The sequence below is a fragment of the Stigmatopora nigra genome, chromosome 1 (assembly GCF_051989575.1).
Source record: "Stigmatopora nigra isolate UIUO_SnigA chromosome 1, RoL_Snig_1.1, whole genome shotgun sequence".
Classification (NCBI taxonomy): domain Eukaryota; kingdom Metazoa; phylum Chordata; class Actinopteri; order Syngnathiformes; family Syngnathidae; genus Stigmatopora; species Stigmatopora nigra.
Genome location: NC_135508.1, coordinates 19,400,315 through 19,428,022, shown reverse-complemented (window position 1 = coordinate 19,428,022; position 27,708 = coordinate 19,400,315). Strand labels below are relative to the sequence as shown.

Here is a 27,708-nt window from a genome sequence, read left to right as displayed (position 1 = left end):
GGATCCAAACCAACTCCTGATTTGAATTTCACCATCTCAAGTTCTGAGCAATGTACCTGCCACTGGACAACAGTGACTTCTGAAATCACAAATTTGGAAGTTATATTTATCCTTTCATTATTTTAATAAAGAATTTGACAAATGCAAAGAGTGGATTTGAACCAATTCCTTATTTCAACTTTACTCCTGATTTGGGTTAGGGTCAGGGTCATGGTCAGGGTTAGGTTTAGGGTTAAGGTTATTATACTATATAATTTAAAAAAAGGCTTACTATACATGCTCTTTTTTTCAAGATAAATCTTACTATACTTGGTCATTTTTCAAACAAATAAAAGCCTTACTATACACGGTCCTTTTCAAAAACAAAAGTCTTATTATACGTGGTCCTTTTTTAAAAAAAAAAATGCCTCACTATACTTGGTCATGATTTCAAACTAATAAAGGCCTAATTATACATTTTTTTAACAAATAAAAGGCTTACCATATTTCACAGGACATGGAAACAAGCTTTACAGGCAGGCAAAGATGATCTGGCAAAGACTTACAAACACACAGGGCTTAAATAGGCAGACAATCAGAAACACCTGGGTCACACAAGAGGCAGGAAGGGGGGGAAACGACTGGTGAACTTAATGGGCAATTATAGGATCAGGTCACACAGGGGAAATACATGACAAAACCAACCCTTAACAGTTTAAAGCACATCTTTTTTTTTTATTTCAAAACCAATATAAAAAGGAACTTGTATCTCAAACTACCACTCTATTATTTGCTTGAGTTTACACAAAGAAGTACAGGTGGGTAGAGTAATCAAAATTGTTTTTAAAAATAGTATTAGTGGATTTGTGTGAAAGGGATTCAGTTACTCATAAACTAATACCACACATATACATATATAAAAATATTTTTTTCTTGAAAATGCTGGAACATGAACACATTCACAGTACAGGGAGAAACATTATGAATCCTTTGGCAGCCAAAAAAAAATTAAAAATAGCAAACCCATCATCTAGTTGCAGAATAATCAAAATCAATTTTGGACCTTACCAGCAAAGTTTAAATTTACTTTTGAGAAATTAAATTCTCTGAAAAGATATGTGTAAAAAGACATGGAATTACAGACGGAATTTCAATTCTACTGTTTCAGTTTTGCCCTCCAGTCAGACTCTTCCGAAAAATACTGCTTAGTCATTCATAGAGCAGTAAGCTGACATGTTAAATTAAAAAGAAAGCATGTCCCCTTCCTGTGTTATTGTAGCTGTCCACTCACGTCAGAGAATGAAAAAGAAAAAGGATGAGTGCGTCAAATGCACTCTTAGGGGACTTCCACGTCTTGTTTGAGCTTTCAAATGCACTTGAATGTATTTTCAGTCCATCCAGTCGCATGGTCTGCTTATCTTATTCAGGATTTATAAGATTCCTGAAAATTTAAACAATGATTTTGTATGTAACGTACAATTTTTGGACACTTAATGCAAGCAAGACCAGACTTGAACGTATATTGTGGCATCAAATAGTGCCTTTCCCACACTCAACCCTCAATATAGTACATGTGCAAGATGTGTACACAATACATTGGAACAGAAAACAAATGTGCCACACATACACTAAAACACTTTCCTCTAAGTGGATTGCACTGACATTAAACAAGATGGCAGAAAACTGGTCACAAATTAAGGCTATGAAAATAGCGTACGGAATAAGTAGTTTATCAAGAAATACGTGACATTTTGTCCAGGTCCAGGTGAAGGTGAAGTCTTGAAATGAGGAAAAACTAGTCTCTTGCTCTCTAAAGGGGTTAAATCTGTAATAGATTTTTGTTTTTTTCCCCAGAATGTTCCTCACTTCAGTTTAAGACTAAATCCCAAATGACCATTTTTCTGATGAAAATGTGCTGTCAACACAAACATGCACTCTAAGTTGTTTTCCTGCCAAGAGAGTTTCCGGACTCACTGCAGTTTAAAGATCCAGACAAGCTGCTGACTTGCTCTTCCTGGGCTTCATGGAAACTACATTCAGTAGCCATTAACATTTCAGGATCATCTAAACAGGAGAAAAACAAGTTTATAGTAATGCAAGTGTAGAAGTCCCAAAATTGGACTTGTTTGAGTGTGTGTTATGTGTATAACGGTGAAAAAATTCCTAGTGTGAGATGAGATTACAGTCATATTCGCACAAAAAAAGTTGTGAAATCATGAGAATAAAGTTGTAATATTGCAAGAATAAAGTCCCGATATTTTTTATCTACATGTTTCATCATCTAATTTGTATGAATATAGTATAAATAAATTGATTGTTATCATCGTATTTAATGTATAGGTCAAATTTCATAATGCAATAGTATAATGATTTTAATCGCTTAATATTACATTTTTTTTTATCTTAATATCACGTGTTTAATCTCTCTTGCTGTCAGAATACTGACGTTTTAGATCGAGTCACGGGAGTTGTACTCAGCACATTTCTAAACAGCTTTATTCTCATTTGGGGGGTGCTGAAGTCAATCCCAGCTATCTCCGACCCAGAGGCGAAAAGGCCAATTTAGAGTGTCCAATCAGCATACCGTGCATGTCTTTGGAATGTGGAGGGTAACCGGAGTGTCTAGAGAAAACCCACGCAGGCCACTGTATTTGGGATTTCAACATTTAGGTGGTACAGAATGACTTTCAGTGAATTGCTTCTACAACTGAGCTGACACGATGATACCTGTTGCTGTTCTTATTATTGGCGCTTTGTTGATTTCTGCTCTTGCCTTCTTTTTTCTCGTCAAATTGTATCCAGCTATGATTAGAAAGATGATAAAAGCCAACAGGCCCATACTCAGGAACACAGTAAAGATTGGTGCCCACTCAGACAGTGTGTGATTGTATTTGGATTCTGAAAGATATAATAATAAAGCAGGTGGGAAAAGCATAGAAGACAGAGATTCATATTCTAGGAAGGAAGTGACTTACCAGGTTGTTTTAGACTACTGCTTGAAATTTGAACGCAACGATTGTCTGTGGAGGCATTGCCACTGGTCACAATACTTTGATATGGATCAGGACACCTTGAGAAAGACAATAAAATGCGATGACACAACTTATCATGAAAAAAAAATGGACGGTATTGTGTTAAAAACATTCAAAAAAATCACATTAAAGCATTACACATATGATAAGGAAATGAAACATTCCAGGATAAAATGTGAAAAATTCAGCATACTTACTACTTTCATACTGAATATGATACATTTATGTTATAATGTATTCACTTCTCACATTAAAACAGGAACACAGAACATGTTATAATGTAATGCTGAATTGATTTTCTGCCATGACAGCATACTGTGTGGACAGTACTTTGTTAAGCAGCAAATTTGCATCTCACTTGGTACGCCATGGTTTACACTTGTGATGAATTTGGTCATTGAATGTTCCATTTGGGCATTGTCTGCAAGAACCTGGGGAGGGAGAAATGGTTCCCTTTCTGGATCATCATACTTAAAATGTAATTACATGCCTGATCAATGTCTTAAGACCAGTTGAAAAATAGCTAGAATGTACCTTTTGCCCATTTGCATCCTATTGAATTGTTAAGTATATCGTAAAAGGGAGTGAAGATGGCTCCAAAAAAAAAAAAAACATCAACTGTCCAGAACTTATAGCCATTTTTATAAACTTGTCCGAAATTCATATGCTAGCAATTTTTCAACTGGTCTTAAGATTTTGATCAGGTCTGTCTTCTATGTGACGTCCTAGTTCATCTCACGGTTTTCAGTGGGTTCTTCGCCCTTGCCGCACTTTTTAAGACAGAAGGAGCATTGTTCATTGCCGCACTTGAGCCCATCTTTACATCCACACTGCGTATTTTTCGTGGGTGTACATTTCTTCAACTCAATCTGCGCACCTGCGTGGCCGAGTTTGGTAGGTTGATTAGATGAAGGCTCTGAAAAGCCGATGAACTAATGGCAGTGGAGAAAGGACTGACCTGTACACTGAGTGCACCTTTCACACTTGTATTCTTTGGGGTTCTGTGTATAGGTTCCTTTACGGCATGGAGTGCAAAGCTCTTCGGGTTTGATACCACAAATAGAAACAAGACGGTTGCCTGCAAATGCAACAGAAATAAAAAATGACATGTGCGTTGTTCAAGAAGGAAGAACTGCGATAATAACATATCAATTTATTTCAATGGCCAATAAATGAACGCTGAATTGAGCATTTGAATGAAGATCAACTTAGAATATATTACCCAAAAGCAGTTTTCTTATGTTATGTAAGTAAGTGACTGCTATTGGGCCCTACTACAAGTTTAAGACTAATATGTAGTTGTTGGAGTAAAGATCATTTTGTATCTGGGTTCTGACTTGCAAACATATATTCTTAACTTACTGAATTCTAATACTAAATTAATGTGCCTATGATTGAGTAAAAGTTCATTCATGTAACACTACTTTTAGTGGAGTAGATTTTTATATCACTACCTTTACTTGGGTAAAATTTAATTAATGTAATAATATTTTTATATATTTCTGCTACCTTCCCCCAATACATTTTGAAAATATGAAATAGATGGAAGCAATTAATGTAACAGTTGATGTTTGAGCTCATTTGCAAAAAAAAATGAAAGAAAAAAAATAGCAAAAAAGTCAGGATCCCTAATTTGTAATAAATAAATAAAAATAATAAAAGGAAAAAATAGGCTAATGTAGATTTTTTTTTTAAATTCTTTACATTCTCCCAAATTAACTGACCGAAGTTTGAGGGATCCTGTGTGATACGCTTCTATCATACCAACTCACCTGGATGACATTCTTCACAGCATTGGTTTTGTCCTCTTGTAGTCCATCTCCTGCAGCCTCTGTTGTTCTGAGGCATGCTGCTCAGAGCGCTCCTGACCAGCAGACAGATGAGGATCGGTCCCACTAACATGGCCATTCGTAGCTCTGAAGATCACACAGTGAACGGGTGAGTAAACCAACACACAAAGGGAAATGTGCTCTGTTTCCCTCTCAATCTGATTTGTGTGAGTAGTGGTTACCCAGATGTACAGCTGAGCATCTTACTCATACTCTTCTTCTCCCACCCCCAACAGAGGCGGGACTTTAACTGGGATGAAGCATAGATTACATAAATTTGATTAAGTAAATCTATGGTATTCCACTAAAGAAAGGACATTTCAATGGGGAAAGGTTATTTTGAACTACAGGTGTAGTTACAGAATGATAAAAAAAATTATTACTCATTACCATCGGGTCATAACAGAGGAAGTGCTGTTAAAAAAATACCCAACATAATCAAACCGACTTACCCTGTAAGTTTTTGAATAGATATTACATTTTGGGCCACTATGTGTAATTCGGAAGTATAGGTGAAAGAGAGTTAAGTTTAGTTATATAGTGATGAAGTCAATTTACTCAAAAGACAACTGAAAGTGACATGATGGCTTCTCATCAAATGAATATAAAAGAAATATGCTTATCTAGTTTCAATCCATCCATTCGATTCATTACGCATGGTAGAGATTTTTTGATGTGTCACTCTATTTTAAATGAGAATCCCAATGACTCACCTTTCCCACTTTTGGAATTAAAATCTTTCTTTAGTCATCCTAAAAATTCCAGTGAGCAAATTCATGTTTAAGCTTGCCCAGATTACACCTGCCAAAAAAATTCTAAGAGAAAAAACAGCTAAAACCCACTTCCCACTAAAATGGCTGAAATTAAGTTAATTTATCCATTTCATTGTGGTTATTTCACTGGTTGTGTGCAAGAGCCACCAAAGTATTAAAACAAATGTTGTATGAAATCATTAAATATACTAAACTCGAGCTGGCTATAAAGTTGATCAACCTCCGTGCAGAATGTCATATAATTGGCTTTGTGTGCATTGTGCTACTAATAAATGCCTTGACGTATTTAAACCAATCAAAGAAGCTGACTTGCTGTATGACTTAACTGCAGTGTGACGACTGACTGGAAACTTAAGTAATGTTGAGAGCAGCTTTATCTCAATTTGCCCACGTTCGACTAACACCTCCCACACAGGACCGGCAACTGTCTGTGTGCTTCTCCTAAAAGCACAGAGACAGTCACTGAGTTGTGGTCTACAAGTGTGAAACTTCAAATGTACAGTGCATACGATAGGTCCTCAGATCTTAGCTGAGCTCACTTCCTGTCGGGTAATGTGGTACACTTAAGCTTATTCCTTTCATTTAGGAAAAAAGGTGGGCTCAGATGTGCTGAAAACCCTTCTGATGAATCTACCCACTTGGAAAGTACACTTTGTATTCAATAAATCGACATTAACATCACAGTTGTGAGTATAAACGTCCACTACTTTTGCACGTTTACGGGGAGTGACAGATTCAGTCCGACCTTTCAACATAGAGATTTTTAATCATATATAATAAATTTGTATGTACAATTAACTTTTCTTTTGTAAAGAAAGACAATGCAAGGGAAAGCGCTGATTGCAAACAGTGTTTGATAGCAACGTCAGGAGAGATAACTTGGAAAAGTGCTTATTAAAGTTTTCTGGGGGGGTGAGGAGGAGGTCTGAATATTTGGGATGAGGGGTTTGGCTTTGTGTTGTTGTTCTTTTTTCTTTTTTTTTTTACAAAGCAAGTTTGGATGTAACTAAAGTATCATAGCAACGCAAACATGGTCAGCCATATAAGCATGGCACATTGCTGATTCCTATGACAGATTGTGAGTCAATAAAATGAGAAGTGCTGCCAAAATACATTAAAAAAAGACCGTTTGATCAGTTTAAAGACTAATTGTGCTATCATTGAAAATATTCTATTCAATTTTTCCACAGTTGTTTGTATTTGATCTCTGCGTGATTCCCTTCTGATTGGACACATCTATTTTCCAATTGCTTTGCTAGGAGGACAAAAAGCTCCCCCTCGTCCACTGTCTGCAATCTTATTGAAAACAAAATGAACAGTCAACTTTCTTGACGCTGACAACAATACATTCGACGAAGAACGGCTACGACTGTAAACTTGCCCCTGATAGACAGACGGCCAATTTGTGATTGTCAGTCGGTCAAAATGGACAAATGTTTGGCACCACCAATATAACGCAACCACATAAATAACAACACAAACATACTCCAGTGTACGGATCGTTCCTTTTGGACCTCAGCCCACATGAAGGTCATACTGGAAACCAAATGCACTTGAAAGTCATGCATTGTCTCACCTCCTTCCAACCAAGATGAAGATACCCTCCTGACCGCAGTTTAGAAAAAGAAAATAAACAGTGGTACTGCTACAGAATAGGAAAACCAGTCCAAATTTGGCGGCCAACGTTTACCAGTACGACTCCATCGAGTCCAGTAAGTGCGGGACGTTGACGGTCTGGGGATTGAGATCCAGGCCCGGGCAGCTGAAAGTTCTTGCAGGTTGAGCATATCCAAGAGGGAGCAAATAAACGTCCGGCACGGCCGCTTGAGAGATTAGAATCACCACATTGAATAGCACTTCACAAACTGTACATTTCACGTCCAATCGGCAGCCACGGAATTGCTCACGAGGAGAAAGCCGGTAGCGGTGGCAGGCTAACGGCATTGTTCCGTCACATGATGTCAACAAAAAACTCGCAAGGATTGCCCATAGCGTGCTGGAAGGATTGGCGGCTGGCGGTGAGCTCGGGGGGAAAGGCGGCCAACTCTCGCCCGGGAGGCGCTCCTGGTGGCGTGCCGCTGCTGACCGAAGCCTTGGGAGCCAAACGGGCCAGACAATACGGTGGTGGTAGGCCGGGGGGGCCGTAGGAGGACGCGTGGCTTCGCTCGCTGCGGGGGCACGAGCCCGGCCTGTGTTGGGAGACGGGCGCTTGGCTGCAGTTAAAGGAGGCCTGATGGCTCCTGTGAGACTGGCTGTGACTTGATCGGGCGTGGCTGCGATGACTCATCTGACTGGCGCACCTGTCGGCCCGCTTCCCCCCGCGCACGCCCGCCTCCGACTCGCTGCACGTCGACTTGTGAGTCTTCTCCTGCGGGGACGAACGTTTCCCTTTGCCCGCACTGGGGTTGGATCCACTGCTACGGCTTCCTGTTTGGGAAGAAAAGGATTTCTTCATCAGCTTAACGTCATCAGAAGAACAACCCAGGCAGGCACAACAGCTGTGATTCCCCATGCATAAATATGTGATTGTAAAACAATTCAAAAAAATATGTCCATGTCTCAATTCAGTCATGAACTACAATTTATTTTGGCTAACCAAAATTTTTTGTAAATAGACAAAATTTAGTTTTAAAAAAAATCTAAATATTACACTGTGTGCCTTATTAAGGTACCGAAAATGTCGGGTATATTCATAACGAGGGATTTAAATTAAGCAAGGATTGAAAATTCCATTTGATATTCAATATATGTAATTGTAATCTAATAAGTGCAAGTATTGACATCTGATTATCAAATGGGACTCTATAAAAATAGTACTAAACCTTTTAATATGATCACATGTCAAATTTTGAGTTTTATTTGAAGGGGTCTTTACGCTCAATGACAGCAGTAAGTCTCCTACAATAAACGTAAACAAAACCCTACCAACACCTTCCAGGGGAAAAAAAAAAAACGTAAGAAAAGAGTTAAAACAAAATAGCGCAAATTGTACAGACTTTGAAAAAAGGTATTTGTACAAAAATGTCATTAAGGCTGTTTAAAAACACGCTTATCAGCTCAAAATGATCCTATCTTCAGCAACTCAATACTGAACTATTTTTTAAAAAGAACTGTATCCATCAAATATTTGGAATAGGTTATACATCTCAATACACTTATCAGAGGAATACCACATGGCTGCCTCCTTATCAGTAAATAAACCTTGCAATACTCCCCTTTAGCAACGAGCCCAACAGTACTGGGTAGAAATGGCACAACACTGAGAATGATAGCGCTGACCTCACACTGAAACTTCCACCAAAGAATGAACATGTATGCCCAAGGTGCAGGTGTGTGCGTGTGTGGGTGGAGTACTGTGTGGGTGGGGGTGACGTACGACACAGAAGACAATACGAAATGAGTGTATGGCAAAGCTTAAAAACCATGTGAAGTGAAATCAGACTCCCTGCTAAAAAAAAAAAATAAATAAAATCCCTATTGGCGCTCATCATGACCATACCAGAGACTTTTCAACATTTCGCAGTAGGGACAGTGTAGTTTTCCATTAGCTTTAACAGATGGGTATTCTAATTTTTGAGCGACACAAATATTTGGCCTAATGAATTCTGATAGCGGTTTGAATATTGACACTTGGTCACAATTTGGACTCTTATTTTCCTGATTAAAAGTTGCACTATTTTTGTAGTTTGGCTGGACCTATGACTTATACTCAACAGCGACATCTACCTGTCTTTAGTTTTTTCTCACTCTGACCACCAACAGTTGTAATGTTGTTGTACAGGCCGCTATAGTTTTCCCAAAAACTATTATGTTACATTACCACTGGCTATTTTATCTGTTGCTGCCTATATTACTATTACTTTAACGTATAATATTTGTTCCTGGTTTCTGAGGAATTAAAAACTGCCCCCCACTTCATTGCGTATTCTTTTGCCAGAGCACCTTGCGATTTACAGTTCGAAAAATACGGTACCTCAAATTGAGATAACTCATTGGCGAGGTTTTTGCCAACTCCGTTCCAGAATGTAGAAGTTATTTTTCACTTTACAGGGGAATTAATTTTCCAGTGGGCACACAGAGTGGAGAACCACAGAAAATGGACGAGAGAAAGAGATGAAGAGGGATGAGATGATGGAAATTTGAGGGGTATAGCAGGCTTACCGGTTCCCCCAGTGTCCTGGGACTACCTCCTCCTTCAGTCTACCGTTCGCCCAGCAGAAACAGAGGGAACAACACAATTACACACACCTTCCCTGTGGCCGAATGTACTGTACAGTCACTCAAACATGCCCAAAACAAACATCAGATAATGGCATCATGTGGTGAAAATAAAAACAGCTACATAGTCCAAAACAATGAATGTTGTGAATAAAAATGAACTGCCATGACAGAAGTGTGGAAAAAAAAACAACTAAAAGATGTTCTCAACAAAAGCAAGCAAGACAACTCTGATGTTTGATGGCTGTATCTAGAGCTTGTCAGGTCTGATGTCTTAATAGACAATGCACAATTCATGAAAATAGGACACAATCCTTTCCTTGTTTCTACTAATTTATGCTACTACATGAAATCATAAAGTTCCCATTCACAATACATGCAAGAGGAGGATCTTTGTTTACATTTTCACTGCATGTACGGTTGTTTGGAAACCTATGATCACCTTTAGTAATTTATTTTGTTTTTTTGGTGAGAATTCTAAAATGGCTACTTGTAACCAATACATTTGACCCTACAGCAAGAGTGACGCATCTGGCTTTCTAAATCCTCCAAAACCCTAACCATCCCACTCCAACTCAATAAGAGCATCTTGCCACACGCGACCACAATGTCACACGAGAAATGTAAACAGTAACAACACATAGGCTCCTCCCACACACTGGCAGCTTGAGATACCAGTGACTCCACTCTCAGGTTTTAACAATACAATTCTTTCTGATGTTGTTTTTTTTTTTTTAAATTTGCTTCGACTTGCGAGAAAATTGAGGAGTCTCAAGTACGGTATTGTAGCATTGATTCAAATCACTGCAAACCAAGTAGCAGCTTGGCAGTTATTTAAATGAAGACGTGGCATTACATTTTTGCTTATATTATCAACTAAAACTAACATTCACGCTGGCCCACAAAGAGCACTCATTGTCCACATTTGCTCAGTGCAAGTAACAGAAAGCATGCAGCATGGCCCAATGTTAATTGATTCCGACATCGATGGAGAGAAATGTGTCATATTTATATGTCACACCCAGTACTGCAGAGCTGCATGACTCACAACATGCACAGGGATACAGTCAAACCCCCTGTTTTGATTCATGAGGTGGCCTGATGGCCAATTTATTTTTATGTTTATGTTTTAACTGTAAATTCCCAAATGTGCCACAAGATGGTGCCAAACAGTTATTAAAGATGAAGTAATGCATCATCATCATCATGGATTCAGGAATTACAGTCCACTTGGAAGCATTTTAAATAATATTAAATGTCACATTTGTCATTTAGTAACGTAACCCCAGAAATTAATAGCCTTAGGTTCATTGCAATGTGAGTAGATTCTTTGGGCAGTCATTCATTCATTTTCGGAACCGCTTATCCTCACAAGGGTCCCGGTCGTGCTATCGCCTATCCCAGAAAACTACGGGCACCAGGCAATAGACACCCTCAATGAGTGGGTAGCCAGTCGCAGGGCACGAATTATTTACGCACACACTCATACCTAAGAGGAATTTAGAGTGTTCAAGCAGCCTACCCTGCATGTTATTGAGTTGTGTGTGTTTGTGTGTGTGTGTGTGTGTGTGTGTGTGTGTGTGTGTGTGTGTGGGGGGGGGGGGTACCCCGGAGAAAACCCACACAAGCCCGGGAGAACATGAAAACTCCACATAGTGAGGGCTGATATGGGTTTGAACTCTCAATCCCAGAACTGAGAGGCTGACGCGCTGACCACCTGTTCACTGGGTTGATCCCTTGGACATGATTAGTAAATGTTTATAGTTTTGAGAAAAGCATTATTTTATTAATGGTTGCCATGTCGCTTTTGCTAGTTGATAGAGGTAATTCATTCAAAACTGTAAAAAAATCTAAACAGACTGTGGATTACACTTATTACAGGGGTGGTCTGGAACATGTCGAAATGAGAGGGTGATCGCTATACTAATGAAGTTAAACATGTCAATTGAGGCTAGGTTCACACCGCAGGTCAGTATGACAATTCTAATTTTTCTGTAATTGATTTTTTTGTGTAACTATTCATAACAGATTTTTAAATTGTTTTATTAACCCAAGACCTTCATGTTCTGCAATGAGTAGCAAAAGATGTTGTGATTTTTTGTGAAAGAGCCCGAGATCATATTTGAAGGTAAAAAGACTCCTCATACTGCATGAAAATGTCACCTACATGCAGTAAATGATCCACTTTTTAAATGATGCCCCCGGAACATGTGTCTATCGACACCTTAATAGCTGCTTTTTAACAAACAAAGATTCTATTTTAAATTAATAATGATGTCATTTGGCATGTTGATTTTCCAACTGGAATAAAACAAGTTTGTCAGTACTTACCCTCACTGTGCTGGCTGCCTGCGCTACCACTGTGGAAACTGTGGCACGGGTCCGAGTATCCTGGCGGGAAGCAGGGGGGCGCGGAAGGGAAGGGAGGGTAGGGGAACGGTTGCCCTCCCATGGGCCATGGGTTGGCAGCGGGAGGCAAGGGTGCCAAAGCGTCAGGCTCAGACCCACCGCCGCTGGATGCCTCGTTCAAATTGAGAGACGCCATATCTTTTTGAAACAGAAAAGAATATATTTAGTCAGATAAGAAATAAAACGATTCATTTCATGATACTCTACTTTGGCAGAGGTCCCCAAAGGTGTAGTAACACTGTTCAGAGAAGGTGATCTTGTTGACAGTGTGTCTCAGATAACCATGTTTCAGCAAGCTGCTGGCATACTTCCTAGCATCCCGCCGGTCTTTAAAGCCCTCCACCCGGGAGTAGAGCCAATCCACCACATCAGCGCCTGACACAGCAGGTAGAGCCACACGTGGATTAAACCTCAGAACTTCAATTTAAACGTTGTATCGCAAACACATTTAAGGCATTTACCCACCAATGACAGCGTTGGCAATAGTGATCTTTAACCACATTCTGTCCCGAATCTCCAGGCCCGAGTCTGGTAACTGCATTATTTTGACAATGGTTGCCATGTCGGTTTTGCTAGTTGATAGAGGTAATTCATCGAAATCTGCCAAAAAAGCAGCATTATTTTAATAATGGTTACCATGTCACTTTTGCTAGTTGATAGAGGTAATTCATTCAAAACTGTAAAAAAACACCAACCCAAAATCCTTGCTACATTGCAAGTACCACCCCTCTGTCACTTAATATTGCAGAACAGCTGGCAACACTAGACAATTGAAACCTTCTTATGAACTAACCAATGTCTTTCTTTACAGATACTTTCTAGTTTGAAATTTCAGTTGATTCACAATGACACGTGGCAGTGAAACATGATAACTCATGTCAGCCTTTACAATTGAAATTGATTTAATGTCTACAACTGTTAGTGTGGCAGTGAATAGTTGAGGATGTTACCGTAGTGGGGGTATGGTCCTGTTAGGGCAGTGGTGTGCGAAATCCAGGCAGCAGGATCAATGGGCCTCACTGGCTCAGCTACACATAATGACAAGAACACAACTTGATTTTTGACTTATCTAAATTTACATTGCCCTTGAAACTATTCAAGTATTGGTCATACCACGAGGGATGGTGAAATAGCTTCGAGGAGATGGGTCCCAACATTTGGCAACAGTAAGGCTAATAGGACTGAAAAGAAGAGCAAATGAGAGAAGCTTAGACACGGAAAAAAATTTCATTTAAGTAATTAAATTCCCAGTTGTGTCACAGACTAGACAATTTATAAGGAGCTGGCATTTGCCAAAAGTTGTTACCCGGTTTTAGAAACAATCTCTCTTAGGATCCTCACTGCATCATCGTTGCTCATGTTTTCAAAGTTGACATCATTCACCTGGGTAAACAATGGCGCAATTTTTGTATTGACAATTATCTCATCTGCAAAGACCTTTCTGCATCCTACCAAAAGGCAGATACTGCATTATTTTATCAAATAAAACTAACCCAACAGTCATCATTATGAGTATAGTCTATTTTGAATGAAGATGCCTCAGTTGTGTGAACGGCCATTTACTTGTAAAAGTAAACCCGCTCTACTTTTCTCACTTTAAGAAATTGATGCCAGTCATAATTTCGCATAGTCTATATTCTGCATAACATACACAAGCAGCTACATAAACATTTTTTCAAAACACTCCCCGTTTTAATTTTCGACACAAAGCAGCCCTCTAGCGGCCATTAAAGAAATTGGAAACCTTTGTCATGTACATTGCCTGGAGCTGAAAGACATTCAAAACAACCCGGAAAAATATTTAAGTGACAAGAGAAGGATGATAAAATATTGAAAAAATTAATACGGTACTATAGTATATAAAATAAATAAATATATGTCTGCAAGAGCTGTGCTCTATTTTTATCCCCCTCCTTTGACAGTTCCCCAGATCAAAAGCAGACAATGAGGACAGGATGCACTTCAGTACCTGCAGCAGCATGTCTCCAGGTTCTATTCTGCCATCAGCAGCCACGGCTCCACCCTTCATGATGGAGCCGATGTAGATACCACCATCACCACGGTCATTGCTCTGACCCACAATACTGATGCCCAGAAAGTTGTATTTCTCTAATGGGGGAGAGACAGAGTAGAGAATATGATCAGTTGGCTTCGAATTTGAGATGCAGTGGGATGTCATTTGTCCATGCAACATTGACATGCTTGGATTATTTTGGGCTGAAACATGATCATTCATTCACAGCTCTCCCAGTTAAAAGGGGAGTTTTAGAGAACTTACCCATGTTGAGTGTGACGGTGATGATGTTGAGGCTCATGGTGGAATCTGTGATGCTGCTGAAAGAAGAAGACTGAAAAGGCAGAGGGAGAACACACAATGTATGAGGCAAATAACTCAATGTGGCAGCAAGTCAATTTCATTTAGGCTGCTCCTTTGTCTTTTATGCAGAGGGTCACAGAAAATGACAGCAGTAATATGTCCTAGAGACGCTCACCCGGTCTATCTTGGCCACTTTGTGTCTCCGTCTGCGGAGCTTGTGCCTGCGCATCAGCTGGGAGGAGGTGCTGTGTTCTGTGGAGCTACTTAACCTAAAAAAAAGAAGAGTGCTATCATAGTATTTTTCAGACTATAAATCGCATCAGCCAAAGATTACACAATGAGTGGCGAACCGTCGGAGCCTTCAAAGCCTTCTCTGCTGGCCTAAGAAATATCTGAATCATATATTATATTTTGTCCATCAATACTTATTAAATAATTCCAAATTGTCTGTTAGCTTCCTTTCATTGCTTTTCCCCCTGGTTGCACTGCTTCCAGATGTGTGTTTTCATATTGAAGCATTTAACCAATCTCATTTCGGCCATTATTTGTTGCCAGGGTCAGAAATCTGCCTCAAGGCCTTCACAGTCAGTTCTGCGGGCTCTGCTGCATTAAACAAGCGTCGACAAGACTGTTGCTTTAATCAATCAGATTTCGAGTTGGCAACACCACAATGCCTGGTCGCACGTATAAGGATACGTCATCGCTTTCACCAACTTTGATTGGCTGGTGATAGAGTAGGCGGGCCGAAGCTACCAAACTGTATCTGGAGCGCGGTGCACAAGCAAATATATTGTTGTGTTGACTTAAAGCCATTTTCAAGATGGACTTTTCAAGAGAAAAAAACTGGACATCATTAAGAAAGGTCGGACAACTCCAAAACAAGCCAATCTGTCACAACCGGCAACGAACATTTTCAGCACTAAATCGAATAGAGACAGGACAGGCTCGACTTTCAGCGTTAGCTTCGATGGAGATATAGCATTTTAGAATAGCACGAAACTAGGAAAAAAAAAACATCAACACAAAAGCAGCAGAAAAAACATTTCACCAGCAACCATTCTAGGTGCTCAAGTCACCCATTTCCGACTGCAAAGCATTGTACTGAAATGTGCTTTATACTATTAGCAGGAAGTGTATGGCAGTGATGTGGCAGAAGACAATTCTCACCTGCTGGCGTTTTGGTCTTCGTCACTGTCAACGAACGAGCTGGACTCCAGCTCGCTGCTCATCACGGAGGCGCTGTCGTAACCCATGGCCGAGTCCCGGGCAGTGCGCTCAGATTTTGAGTGTCCATTGATGCGAGGGACTGGTCACAAAGTTGAAGGTGATCAGAGCGGTTGCAAAATCAGGCACACTTACACATTCCCTGCTTTGACATAAAGATATCTGGTTTAAAAAGCAAATGTTCAGTATGGACACAGTTAAAAAAAGGTTAATTTATGAATGAATATCCTTTGCAATCATCTATAACTGCAATGCATTACACCGTTTCTAATAATATTTCCCATCATCCAAATTCCATGACCAGCAAAAATATTTCCACCGAGTTGAAAAAAGGGGAATTTGCTACAGATTCATGGCAAGCATCAAATTGGTTTGTGTTGTCGACGTTGGAAACTTGAGAGAAAGAGAGATGATAGTCATGAAATTACACGCAGCATACATACACCGCCTTTGAGGAGGGGCCGCCTCCGGGAAACAACGCATTGGCCGGAACGGCCGGGCGAGGCAAAGAGGGTGAGGCGCTGAACGCATCTGCCGAGCTCCAGGGAAACATTCCAGTAATGATGTCGTCCTCATTGCAACACATTGCGTTTCAGAGATGTAACTCCATTGCTAGATTTCTCACATTATTCTCCTGCACACTTCCAGACACCCGTCTATCTAAAAATGTCCCAATTTGAACAAAAATAACTATTCAATTAAAAGCTGAGTCTTCAAGTCCCTCCATTGTTGTGTCATAAATGTTCACGCAGATGTTGGTAATAATTGGCACTGAAGCATTAAAGCTCGGGCAATTATCATTTTTTAAAAAGTGGTGGGAAAAAAAACCCAATTCAGGTTTCATCAGTAGCCTTCATCGTATGCGCTGACAATCTGACAGTCAGGATCAAATGTATTCTACTTGGTGTCTGCCTCCCATCACACACAACTATAGGCTATAGGACGCCTTCTAATCTCCCTCTGACCAATCAGAGAGCAGAGAATCAAGATGAGCTCGTCCATGAGGTGCCGTTCTCATTGCAGTCTCAGGTTTTAACCTCAAAAACATATGAAGTGTATTTTCTCCTCTTTTATGGACAACCGTTGTTTCTGTGTTAAAGCTTCCAATTTAAGAATTGTGTACACGCTTTTGGCATAACAAATCACATGACCTGTTATGCACTGGCTGTACAATATGAGAATACCAGCCTTGGAACTGATCAAATCCCTCATTAAACCACCAACAACCGCAGGGTCCAACACCTGTTTAGCCTTCCAAAAGTTTCAACTGGACAATTCGTTTCAAAACATCCTTGCACAGGCAGTAAAATAATAGGGGATATGTTTCTTGGCTTAACAAGTTCAAGCAATCACTGTAAAATGTCATTGACAGCATCACTCGGAGCGGGTGGATAAGGTAACTGGGGAATTCCAGGTGTTGAAGCTGCCGGCGGCAAGGTTGCAATACTTTCTCACTTTGTCCGCCCGTCTTTGTTATAACTTCACATTCAATCTGAGGCACTGTGGCCCCATTTAGTCAGTCAATCCAAATAGAATTAATTTAATGAATTCAAATTGATTTGACTGGTTGATTTCCTGGGCACACAACTGCTGCTGCTGTGCTTAAGAAGGAACCTCTTTCTCTGCTGCTTTTGGTTCATTAGCAGGAAAGCACTGTGTGTGTGTGTGTGTTGGGGGAAGGGAGGGGGCGTACATGTGTGTGTGTGTGTGTGTGTTAGCCTATACAATCAAAGAATAGCATGCATAGGAATACCAGCCATGGAACTGATCATTACATGAATTTTATGACATTTGTACTCCAGTTTCCTCCCACATTCCAAAGACATGCATGGTGGGCACACTAAATTGACCCTTAGGCATGAGTGCGAGCATGAATGGTCATTTATCCCCTTGTGCCCTGCGATTGGCTGGCCACCAATTCAGGTTATCCCCCGCCTCGGGCCCGAAATCAGCTGGAATAGACTCCAGCACCCTCCGCGACCCTATTGAGGATAAAGCGGTTCAGAAAATGAGATGAGATGATTGATTGATAGTCACAGATCTATTTTTTTTGAATTATGTCCAGGACAAAATACTTCCAGGAATTCTAAATCTAATAAAAATGCATGCAAACTAAATTCAGTCCAAAAATAAAATAATTGTTAAAAGCAGCTGCACATGGTGTATATCCAGGATCAAAAAACATGTGAAAATCACAAGGACAGTCACAAGATGCTCAAATGGGAAAAAAGACTTAACAGTAGTCGTGAAATAAACAAAGTTGAATGAGCCAGAAGTTTAGCTACGATGAAGGAATGAGGACAGTAATGTCTATTTTTGCCGCATAGCAACTAAATCCGGTACCTCACGAGATGACAGTCGGATCGGACAAAAAATCAAGTTTCCGTTGTCGGCATTGTTGTACTTACGCTCAGTTTCTCGAGCTCTCCGCCGTGCACGCTCCCTCTCTCGCTCACGTCGGTGGCTGAGGAGCGACTCCGTGCCAGTCTCGGTATCCTGGCCATCACGACTGCTCACCGCGTTGGCGCTACAAACAGAAAACTTAAGTCAGATTCTGCTAAGGGTGGGGGCATGGATTTTCATTTCTCATTTGAGGACTGACTCTCATCAATAATACCTATAGTCATTGTTTGATGGTAGATGCTATATTTTCAACTGTCTTTAATGACCAGAATGCCACGGAAAATTGTTATTTGGGACACTGCTGGCAAATGATAATAATAAGATCCCTTGAAAGTCTAGATTGTGCCTAGAGCACATTTTGAAGTGAGACACATCGGAAGGGAATGATAGATAGCTTGAGTAGGTGTGCAGTGGCAGATCAGGTGTTTGAGCGCCATAAACTGGTCTGTGTACTTGCTGTCTGCAGGGGTTAAAGAAGTGCTAGGGGGTACATTGTTATTCTGTCAGAGAGCTGAAGGCGTTGAAGGGTCAGGAGACTCGACGAAACCCGAGTTGGCTGAGAACTCTACTTAACTATGTCATGGTCTGTCACGCACAATTTGGTAAACATGTTTGTTTTTTTCCACCAGTATACATAATTCATGCCTGTCATAATTCATGAACATGCTCATGCAAAAATGAGCACTCATAAACAGTACGGAAAATGTGCTATGTGGTAACTATAATGGGTTCTGCCTGGCCTTGCTTCTTCATCTAGGGCTATATTATACAAAGCTAAACTGCAGCTGTGAACAAATTCCATCCCCCTTTTTTTTAAACCGGCCAGCCCCTTTGCCGCCAATGTCCGCCCCTCCTTTTGGGAAATGGAGATGGGTGCTTTTAATGTTTGTTAATCCGGATTACTCGGCAGAAACGCATCACTTGCTCCTAAAACAGCTAACCCCTGCGCTCATCAAATGCGGCCATTTATCCCGAAGAACATGGGAGCGGCATGTACAAGGCACAAAAGGGAAATTAAGTAGTAATAATATTCTGTCTATTTAGGGACAACTGGAAAGCATGGAGAATAGCGGGGAGGCTCACGATGGGGATTATGGAGAAAAAAGGCTGGCCTGTCGGACTCAAAGGACAAAAAGAAAGAGCGCGAGAGAGAGCGACAGGGGGGTGGACGGGTGAGACGGAGAAAGGTGGGGGAATTTGAATGTGAAGGTTGGCGCACTGTCATTTAGCACCACGTGGCGGCAGTAGTCCCGGATCGAGCAAGATGGGGACAATCGGATCAGGAGGGCAAAACTCGGCGGCAGAGGGCAAACTCGAGCCGAGATGTCAACACTAGATAAAGAGATGGAGTGAGACATGACAGATTGCTTGTTCTTTATATAGAATATTGCTTTGGCCTCGCAATGACAACAACCCTCACCCCCATCGACAGCCCTTTACGCTATATTTAGATAGGCTCGATATTCTCCAGGTATTGCTCATCAGGCCGCTGAAATAGTACTTCAAAACCAAGGAAAAAGTCATGAATTGTGAGGCTTAAAAGCAAATGCGCGGTTTTAGGGGGATACTGTTATTATTTTATTTTTCAGGAAAAAAATAAGCAATAATTTAAATACATTGATACCAATTTGACCACAAAACAAGTACTATAGTTGGAAAAAAATGGAAAATTGTCATTCCTTGAGATTCAAATAACACATTTACGAGCCTTTTTTAACCATGTCAATATTATTTTAATATAATAATCGTATTCTTTGGCCTATAATGCACGTTGAATTAAAAGGTTTACCGTAAAGGAATTAGTTTATTTGCATACAAATGGCTCACAGAGCTGACTACAAAGCCCCTGAGAAAACATTTGAATTTGTGTAAAATGGGTGCAAATTGATTACAAATTTAATAAACTCATGGAAGATAAAAAAAACACTAACTCAGGCTTGACTTAAAGGAAACATGTCACTTGACCCAAGTCAGCTTTACAAACATGACTTGGCATGACTCAACTGAACAACCTAGTAATTAGGCCTGACTCAAAACAATTTAGTGACTCGGCTTGACATAACCTTGCAGATTGTAACTGTACAGCATTTAATAATAATATTTCCCAGTGCTATTTGCTCACCACAAAATACCGCTGGAAAACATTAAAGACAAATCTATTCATCTTTGTGCCATTTTCTTGCATCTTTTCGGTATGTCCCAATACTAAGAAAAAGCATATATGTATGACTACTTAGAGTGACTAATGCTTCTCAATGAGTGCCTGAAGATGATTATGCTGCAAAAGCTATTTTAGAATGCATCATTTGTATAAAAAACAGAGTAAATACCGCCTCTATACGCCACGGAAAGCAAAGAGGGACAAAAATTGGCCCCGGAGCATGCTTCTATATGGAGGAGTTTTCTCACATAGGTGGAACATTCACACATAGGCGCATAGCGAACTTCACCTCCAATGAAGCTTGTGATGATGATTCTATGTGACTCGATGAAATGGGCCCACTGCGTGGTTAAAAGCTCACCAAGGAGTGTGTGCTTGAATACAAGTATCTGAGTGTAATTGTGCATGTATGACAAGCAGCGATCGGCCTACTCACTGGAAGGAAGGGGGCCGCGAATCGCCGATGCCGCCTGTTCGTTCGAGGGGAGGGGGCAGATCTGCATGGCTTTCTGTACACTGCGATCCCCCATCAGAGTGAGAGCTCTCTGCAAGCACCAACTATAGGGAAAGAAAAGTAATGATGGATTCTGTTCAACCTGAGGCCATTTGTCACACAAATCTAACCGTTGAATAATTTAATTTGCTGCCATTGACCATCAATTCCAATCTATTTGATTTGCGAGGGCTGGCAGTCAAAGTGTGAAGTGGTTGATCAGTCCATAGTTTACTAGCATATTCTCTTCAATGGTGATTTCTCCGAAAGATATTCTTGCGATTACCATGTCGAAGTATGAAAAACTTCTAGAAAAATATGTGGACAATCCAGTGAGAAGGGGTGACCGTAGATTTAATGAGATATCCCAGCATGTTGTAGTAACCCGTTTTAAATAGGACTGGAAAATGAAAATAAAGTAGAACTAACCACTGGACTACCGGGCTGCCAGATTTACTTTTTGTCATTACAAAATGATGGGTCCCTGAAACTTTGAGGCAACATAAAGAAATTAAATGTTACACATTTGCCATTAAGAACACAAACATCATAGATGGCCAAGAGCCACTTGCTGAATTAAAAAAAAAACAGCTTGCTGTACCATCATGCTCATCAATAATTTAGACCACCACCTTGACCTCCATCTTCATCCCTAAATTAGAATGTAACCGTTAAAATGTAAATCCTCTGCTAACACGGCAGCTTGATTTAATTTGACATCCCTTATTGCCCCCTAGGGAGACTCTGGTAATTACACAACACGGCAAAGCAACTGAAGTAACAGATTGACAAATAGGTTGCACTGGAGCTAAAACATCTTGCTTTGGCTGTCAAATTCAATGAGTGTTTAAGCAGTTTAAGATTTAATCCAGCTCAGAACACCTATGTAGTATATATGAGTCATTGCATCACGCCAAAGAGCGTTGAGAAAAAGCTTTGTGTAGCCGTTTCCATTTACATGATCCTCAAGTGTTCCATGCAACTGCACTCGGAGCAATGCATGTATGCCTCATCATCTCACTTACTTACCCAGGACACAACTCTGCCGTTGAAGCAAGGCAGCTTGGCATTGTCATCAGAAATCTCTTCTTTGACAACCCTAAGGGGCAGAAAGAAACAGCGTGATCAAACTCTACCAAAAACATCCAAAAATATGTTTTTGTGTAATGCTGCTGAGTAGTAAAAATAACATAGTCATCCCACAATGCATTCAGGCTCTCTACATAATTGTGGCAAACCACAGGGAAAAAAAAATGTAGGTTATCACATGGTAATAGATAAACACGTATTGCAGCTTCATCACTGGCAGTTATAAATTCCCCAACAAAAATACCTTGCAGTTAACTGTTGACCTGCTGGGACAAAGTTTAACAGCTGCCTGAGTCACACCTGCCAGGCCGATGGCGCGAGGATATAAACTGGCCAACACACTTACAAAACATGATAATTATCAGCATATCCTTAGGAGCTAGAATTTATGATACAACGAGCTAGACCTGTTTTTTTCCCCTTTTTCTTTACAAGTTGACAAAATAACATTTAAGAAAGGTTTTCGGTTCATAAACACTATCATTTTAAAGCCACTGAAGTGCCAATGCCTTCATTTGTTTTGACAGACAACTATTTGTCAGTATGCTGTTGACATCTATGGAGTCTAAATGAAACAGCAATGACAAAGATACAGTACAGGCACAGTCAAGTTGTCTCAGTCAGTCCGTCAAGTGTGAACATGTCACTCACTCGACACACGTCAGTTGAAGTTTAGACTGTACCATTATACCATGTATGTACGTTTTGCTTCAGCAAAGTTACTTGGTTTGTGGCCCACCTTAGTAGCGCAAACCCTTTGAAAAGACAATGCAAAAGAGTGGAATATATGAAACAAGGAAAAAAATCGATGCAGGAGCAAGCCATGTGGAAGTTTGCGGCAAGGTGGCTTCAAGCCGCAACCTTTCAGAAACCTTTGCGGTTGTGACAGCTAGCCTTGTTGGAAGTGTTTACATTCTCTCTCAGGACCTACATGAGGAGCTGTTCAGCATATTGTGAGGATAAACAAAGTAAAAGCAATGCCTTTCCTTCCTGATTCTTCCGTTAGGTGGATGAATGTGTTTGGGTCTCAAGTAATCCTTTAAACATCTGTTGAAAAAAATATCACTTTCTAAGGCATGAACTGCTATTTTGAGATGGGAGTTTTAAACTATTTTTCCAAAGAAGTGAAAGAAAATGGCATTATCAGTTCTAGCAAACCCCCCCAAAAATGTGAATTTCAAAGAGAAAAATAGCAATACATAATACTATACTGCACTTCATAATCTTACATTATTACTGCAATGAATTCAAATATGTATTTTGTCACTGCGTTTTTGTTACTCGTGTGCTTGGGTGATAGGTACTTTAAGATTTAGTGTGTGCATGTTAGCCCCATCTCTAGCATTAATTTTGAAATCCAGCCCAAACCAGAAAAGACTCATTTAATCTGCCACACACGTTTCTTGTACATGGCAAAAGTTTGACTGGCTTGCCCGTCAAATAAATATTTGCTATTGTGATAAAAATCTACAAATAATTGAAAATGCATCATGATTATCCCCCCCCAAAGCCCCCACCCCCTTTTTTTATATGTGGGGATGCAGTGCATAAAGCCTCTAAAATCAGCTGGTGCAGAAAAGTTGCAAATCTTAAATCAAAATGATTAGCTGCAACAATATTCTAAACTCTAATTTAAAAACTCAATTATTGTAACACCGTGTTTGGGGGTGGTACAAGCATGATCAAAACATCATGATAAATGTCAAAACCTTGTATATTTTGGGGAAGAAACAAACGAAGCAAATCGGGTAGGTTCCAAAATATAGAGCCTTAGGATAACGTGCACCCCTCTCTTGAGGCCCCCTTATTGTGTGAGACTTGAGCTCGGCTGCCGTTTTCACAAGCATCACAGTAAGATCCAGAGTACACTTGAGCACACTAGGGGCAACGATGCCCGCCACTGTGATGCAGCATCAGCACCTTGAAGTCTCACGACAAGCAAATCAGGTCGCTCAATTAGCCACTTGCCTTATGAATATTGATGACGTGGTGTAAACAAAAACAAGTGAAGTAGGAATTGTGCGCAAATAATACACACCCCTGCAAACGTGCAGTTAGAAGTCCAGCAGGAACTGCAAGGACACGTCGTCCCAAACAAAAAAAAAAGACAAGTCGAGCAGTTTGTCTGGCTGTCCGTTCATCGCTCTTTGCCTGGCTGCTTACTCGAAGTCGTAATAAAAATGGTGTACGTGTTTTGCAGCAATCCCGTAGGAAAATGTCTGCTTCTTCCTGTGCAGCAGGGGGTCTACTATAGAGGGCCCTGCACTGGCTGCTCATTTCCATTTCAAACAGCATCGAGAACTACAAGGGATTTGATGTTTTCCCTTTCTGCTCGGCAGTCTTACCGCTCCTTCGGGCAACGCGGCCAGCACTACTGCCACAAAAGAGCTGCCGTCCTCTGGGCTTATGCCTGCCTTCCCTTCTATAGTGTGCCAGTGCCATACACATCTCACAAAGTCTGGTTATCCGAGCCTGACTTAATGGCCGGAAAGCTTCCGCGGACAGCTTCGTGCTCAATCCAACCTCGGTTTTACCGAGCCCCGCACTGTGTTGATATGCAAACTGGACTTCGTAAAACGTAGCAGTGTCAGTGGACAGACCCAAACACGTTCTGTTTATTTTCATAAACTGATCACCTGAGCCTCGGGGAGCAGCCCGCCTCTCACTGCCAGAGACGCAGGAAGCCCAGCATACAGAGCAACCCCAAGCGCGCCTACCACCAGGAAGAGCCGGTTTCCCTTCCAAGGTCAGCCTGCAGTGGAAACAAATGACGACTGGGTCTGCATGGAGACGCCACCCATCTTCCTACTTCCTCTACTCAAAGTTTTGGCATTTAGAGCGTGTAGAATGACAAAAATGACACAAATATGTCATCCTTAGTAGCAACCCCACTAATTTCTTCACCAGTACATGGATGTCCCCGTGGGACAGGATTTGGGGAGCCATTTCAGCAGTGGTATTTAACCTGGAATTGTCAGCAAAGAATTACACACACTCAGTATGTAGAATGTGATGTGCAAAGTCACTAAACAAGTCAATTGTGCAAGTGCTGACAAAGATAAAATGCCAATTTTCTAAACATTTCTAAGAACCCTCATCACCCCACAGTTTTTAATTTTTCTTTAAATGAATAGGGGCTACATTTTGGTTTAATCTCTCACATTCACTGCAGAAGGAATGCTGGTAACATTTTGCTTTCTTGAAAAACAAAGATAAGATGAGGCATGAGCTGCCTAAGCGTGAACTCCCTGCACTTTTTGCCAGAACTGAAAATATAGCCAAAGAAGAAGAAATTTTTGTTTGAGACTGCGATTCACACATGGAATATGTCACCATCATACGAGCCAAATACGAAACATGGATACCTGGTCAGAGTTGCCTTTATTTGGAAAATACAAGGTATGGGTTCGTGTGTAAACAACTTCCACCAGCATTTAAATATGGGGGATTTTAATTTAAGAAAAAAATATTTGAGAATAAATACGTTTTGGTCACCTCACGTTTATTATCCCTTAAAAAATGAAAAGCTCTTAAACTGGATGCATTTGTGGTGGATTAGACATATAGTAATAAATATTCCATTGGCCCCCCAAAACATGTTGGTCACTGAGAAAACCTAAAGGTTTTGGACAGTGAAAATTAGCCATTGCTCTTAAATTTCTGTTCATCAGAACGATCTTGTAATATTTTGAAGCGATCATTGCAAACAAAAGATTCTTGCTACCACAAAGGGGACTTCAAAACTTCTCTGGCCCAGTTTTCTAGAGCAAACAGCTCCAGTTATCTCTGCATTTGCCGGTTGTTTCTTCAGACGACATGTCCCAGCTTTTTGCACAGATGTTCATCTGGATGCCGATAAGGGATCATAGGAGGCCAATTCAGAATAAGAGAATTTTGAGCTGTGATTGAGATCATCATCCTGCTGCAAGACCCATGACGTTTACCTGGGACCAGGCATTCGGACCCTGGGAGCACCTTTCTCTCCAGAATTGTGAGTTCACAATTTCACAGTATTGACAATGTACTTTCATGTGAACACCGTGAGGTTAACAGAAGGGTACTATTACTATTTGAGCATATGTGAATTGTGTTTTTTTTGTATTGTAATACAACTGAGATTTGCATTACACCCGAACAAACCACTTGTGATCTTTGTACTAACATTTTTTGGTGCATTATTCAAAAGTTTGATAGAAATAGTTCCCCATGTATTGCTAATTATTATTAGATTCAACACTTTAATCCTTCTTGTTGTTGACTAATAATTGATACCGACCCGGGAAAATGTCAATCTTTTGGAACAAAAGACAAAAACATGAAGCTGTACAAGCAGTCAGGCGATCTATCCTTAATATGACATGTCTTCAGGCTAACCAACCGTGCTATAAGAAACATTTCAGTAAGATCCATCCATCCATTGTCTACGAGAGTAGAGCTGGAGCTCATCCCAGCAGAGAAATAGGTGTAAACAACCCCTGGACTGGTCACCAGTCAATCACATTCACACCTAAAAAAAATCCACCCAGGTCATTGGGAAATTAAAATCCCTAATCTGGAAAGACTGTGCCAGTGACATCATTACGAGTGCAATGTCTATCAACAAGATCAAAATTATAGATAATGTCAATCAAACCTAGAGATTGCATGTTTGATTTAGCTTATTTAATAAAACCATTAAATTGGAAGAGTGAAATTCAATATTTAATATGTACCCATCATCAGCAAGACCCTGCATAATACTAGATTGACATTAAATAAGCGTGTCCTTACACAAAGCATCAGTGCATGTGTTTAGAGGCGTGTACAAATGACGTTTTTGGATGACACTACCCCAAAAAGCCCACCGAGATGTTCACCTGCAGTCCTTGTTGAGAAACAAATGACACGACAACAAACGAGAAGGCATACATGTGCATTTGGGTGCGTCATGACGACCCCCATCGGGTGGATGTGGTCTGAGCTCGAACACCCGTGGTTCGACCCCCGCGCACGGGAATGAGCAGGTGCCAGCAAGTGTGGAAACACTGCTTTTTTTGTTTATTATTATATTTTTTTTATAATCCCACCACGACTCAGCACACACACACCGATCGCGATACGAACACAATAAGCAAAGCTTGACAACGACAAGGAGGACAACACGGGCCACTCACCCGAAATCCTGGTCCATTGATTTGAAAAAGAATTTGTAGCTGTGGACGGGTCGATTGTTGAGGACATTTTTGAAATCGGCTAAGGTGACTTTGTCCGGAGAAACAGACAGTTTGACCAAATAGGGAGTCTCCTCCTCGTCTATGTGATAAATGATTTTGGTCTCCGCCATGAGACCGAGAGGAGGGCGAGCATTGGCAGGACTGGAACGGAATGGTAATGAGCAGGCCCGCTAAAGCTTTAGCAGGGAACGCCACACGGGCTAGTACAAGCGCGTCCGCGTGGGGGACGAGCCATGCGAGCCGGATTTCGACATGTTCGCCCTCGGAGCGCCCGTCGTTCTGCCCCGCCGAGCTACGGTGGCTGTAAAACAGGAAGGGACAGTCCACATCCTTGTGATATGCTCGCTGGGAAGAATATTGGCTGAGCTTCCAAGTGCCCGGTGGGCTAGACGATGCTTCCATCTAGTGGCCAGTTTGGGGAGTGCACCCTCCAATGGGGACGCGGGAATAAATACGGCCTCGAACCTGAGCTGTAAATCAGCAACACCGCCGTATTGAGTTGAAAATGACGACGATGATGATGATTCATTAGTTATTAGAGTACCCAGAAAAAAACCCACGCAGGCCC

General features: G+C 40.8%; 2 protein-coding genes across 2 annotated transcripts; both read right to left on the bottom strand.

Moving 5' to 3' along the window:
* Positions 1-243: 243 nt before the first annotated feature.
* Positions 244-5,033, bottom strand: tnfrsf9a (tumor necrosis factor receptor superfamily, member 9a). The gene is made up of 7 exons (XM_077721965.1): positions 4,784-5,033; positions 3,970-4,089; positions 3,751-3,888; positions 3,370-3,442; positions 2,955-3,049; positions 2,707-2,877; positions 244-2,043 (listed from the first exon to the last, which is right to left on the bottom strand). Exons 1-7 carry the CDS (start codon positions 4,917-4,919, stop codon positions 1,916-1,918), a joined length of 861 nt encoding a protein of 286 aa, XP_077578091.1. The 5' UTR covers positions 4,920-5,033; the 3' UTR covers positions 244-1,915.
* Positions 5,034-6,355: 1,322 nt separating this feature from the next.
* LOC144200031 (segment polarity protein dishevelled homolog DVL-1-like) lies at positions 6,356-27,518 on the bottom strand. The gene is made up of 15 exons (XM_077721917.1): positions 27,081-27,518; positions 21,868-21,937; positions 20,782-20,903; positions 18,190-18,308; positions 15,725-15,863; positions 14,733-14,826; positions 14,519-14,588; positions 14,210-14,349; positions 13,547-13,623; positions 13,354-13,421; positions 13,191-13,268; positions 12,706-12,840; positions 12,448-12,615; positions 12,163-12,378; positions 6,356-8,040 (listed from the first exon to the last, which is right to left on the bottom strand). The coding sequence occupies exons 1-15, from the start codon at positions 27,248-27,250 to the stop codon at positions 7,565-7,567; spliced, it is 2,142 nt and encodes a 713-aa protein (XP_077578043.1). The 5' UTR covers positions 27,251-27,518; the 3' UTR covers positions 6,356-7,564.
* Positions 27,519-27,708: the final 190 nt, after the last annotated feature.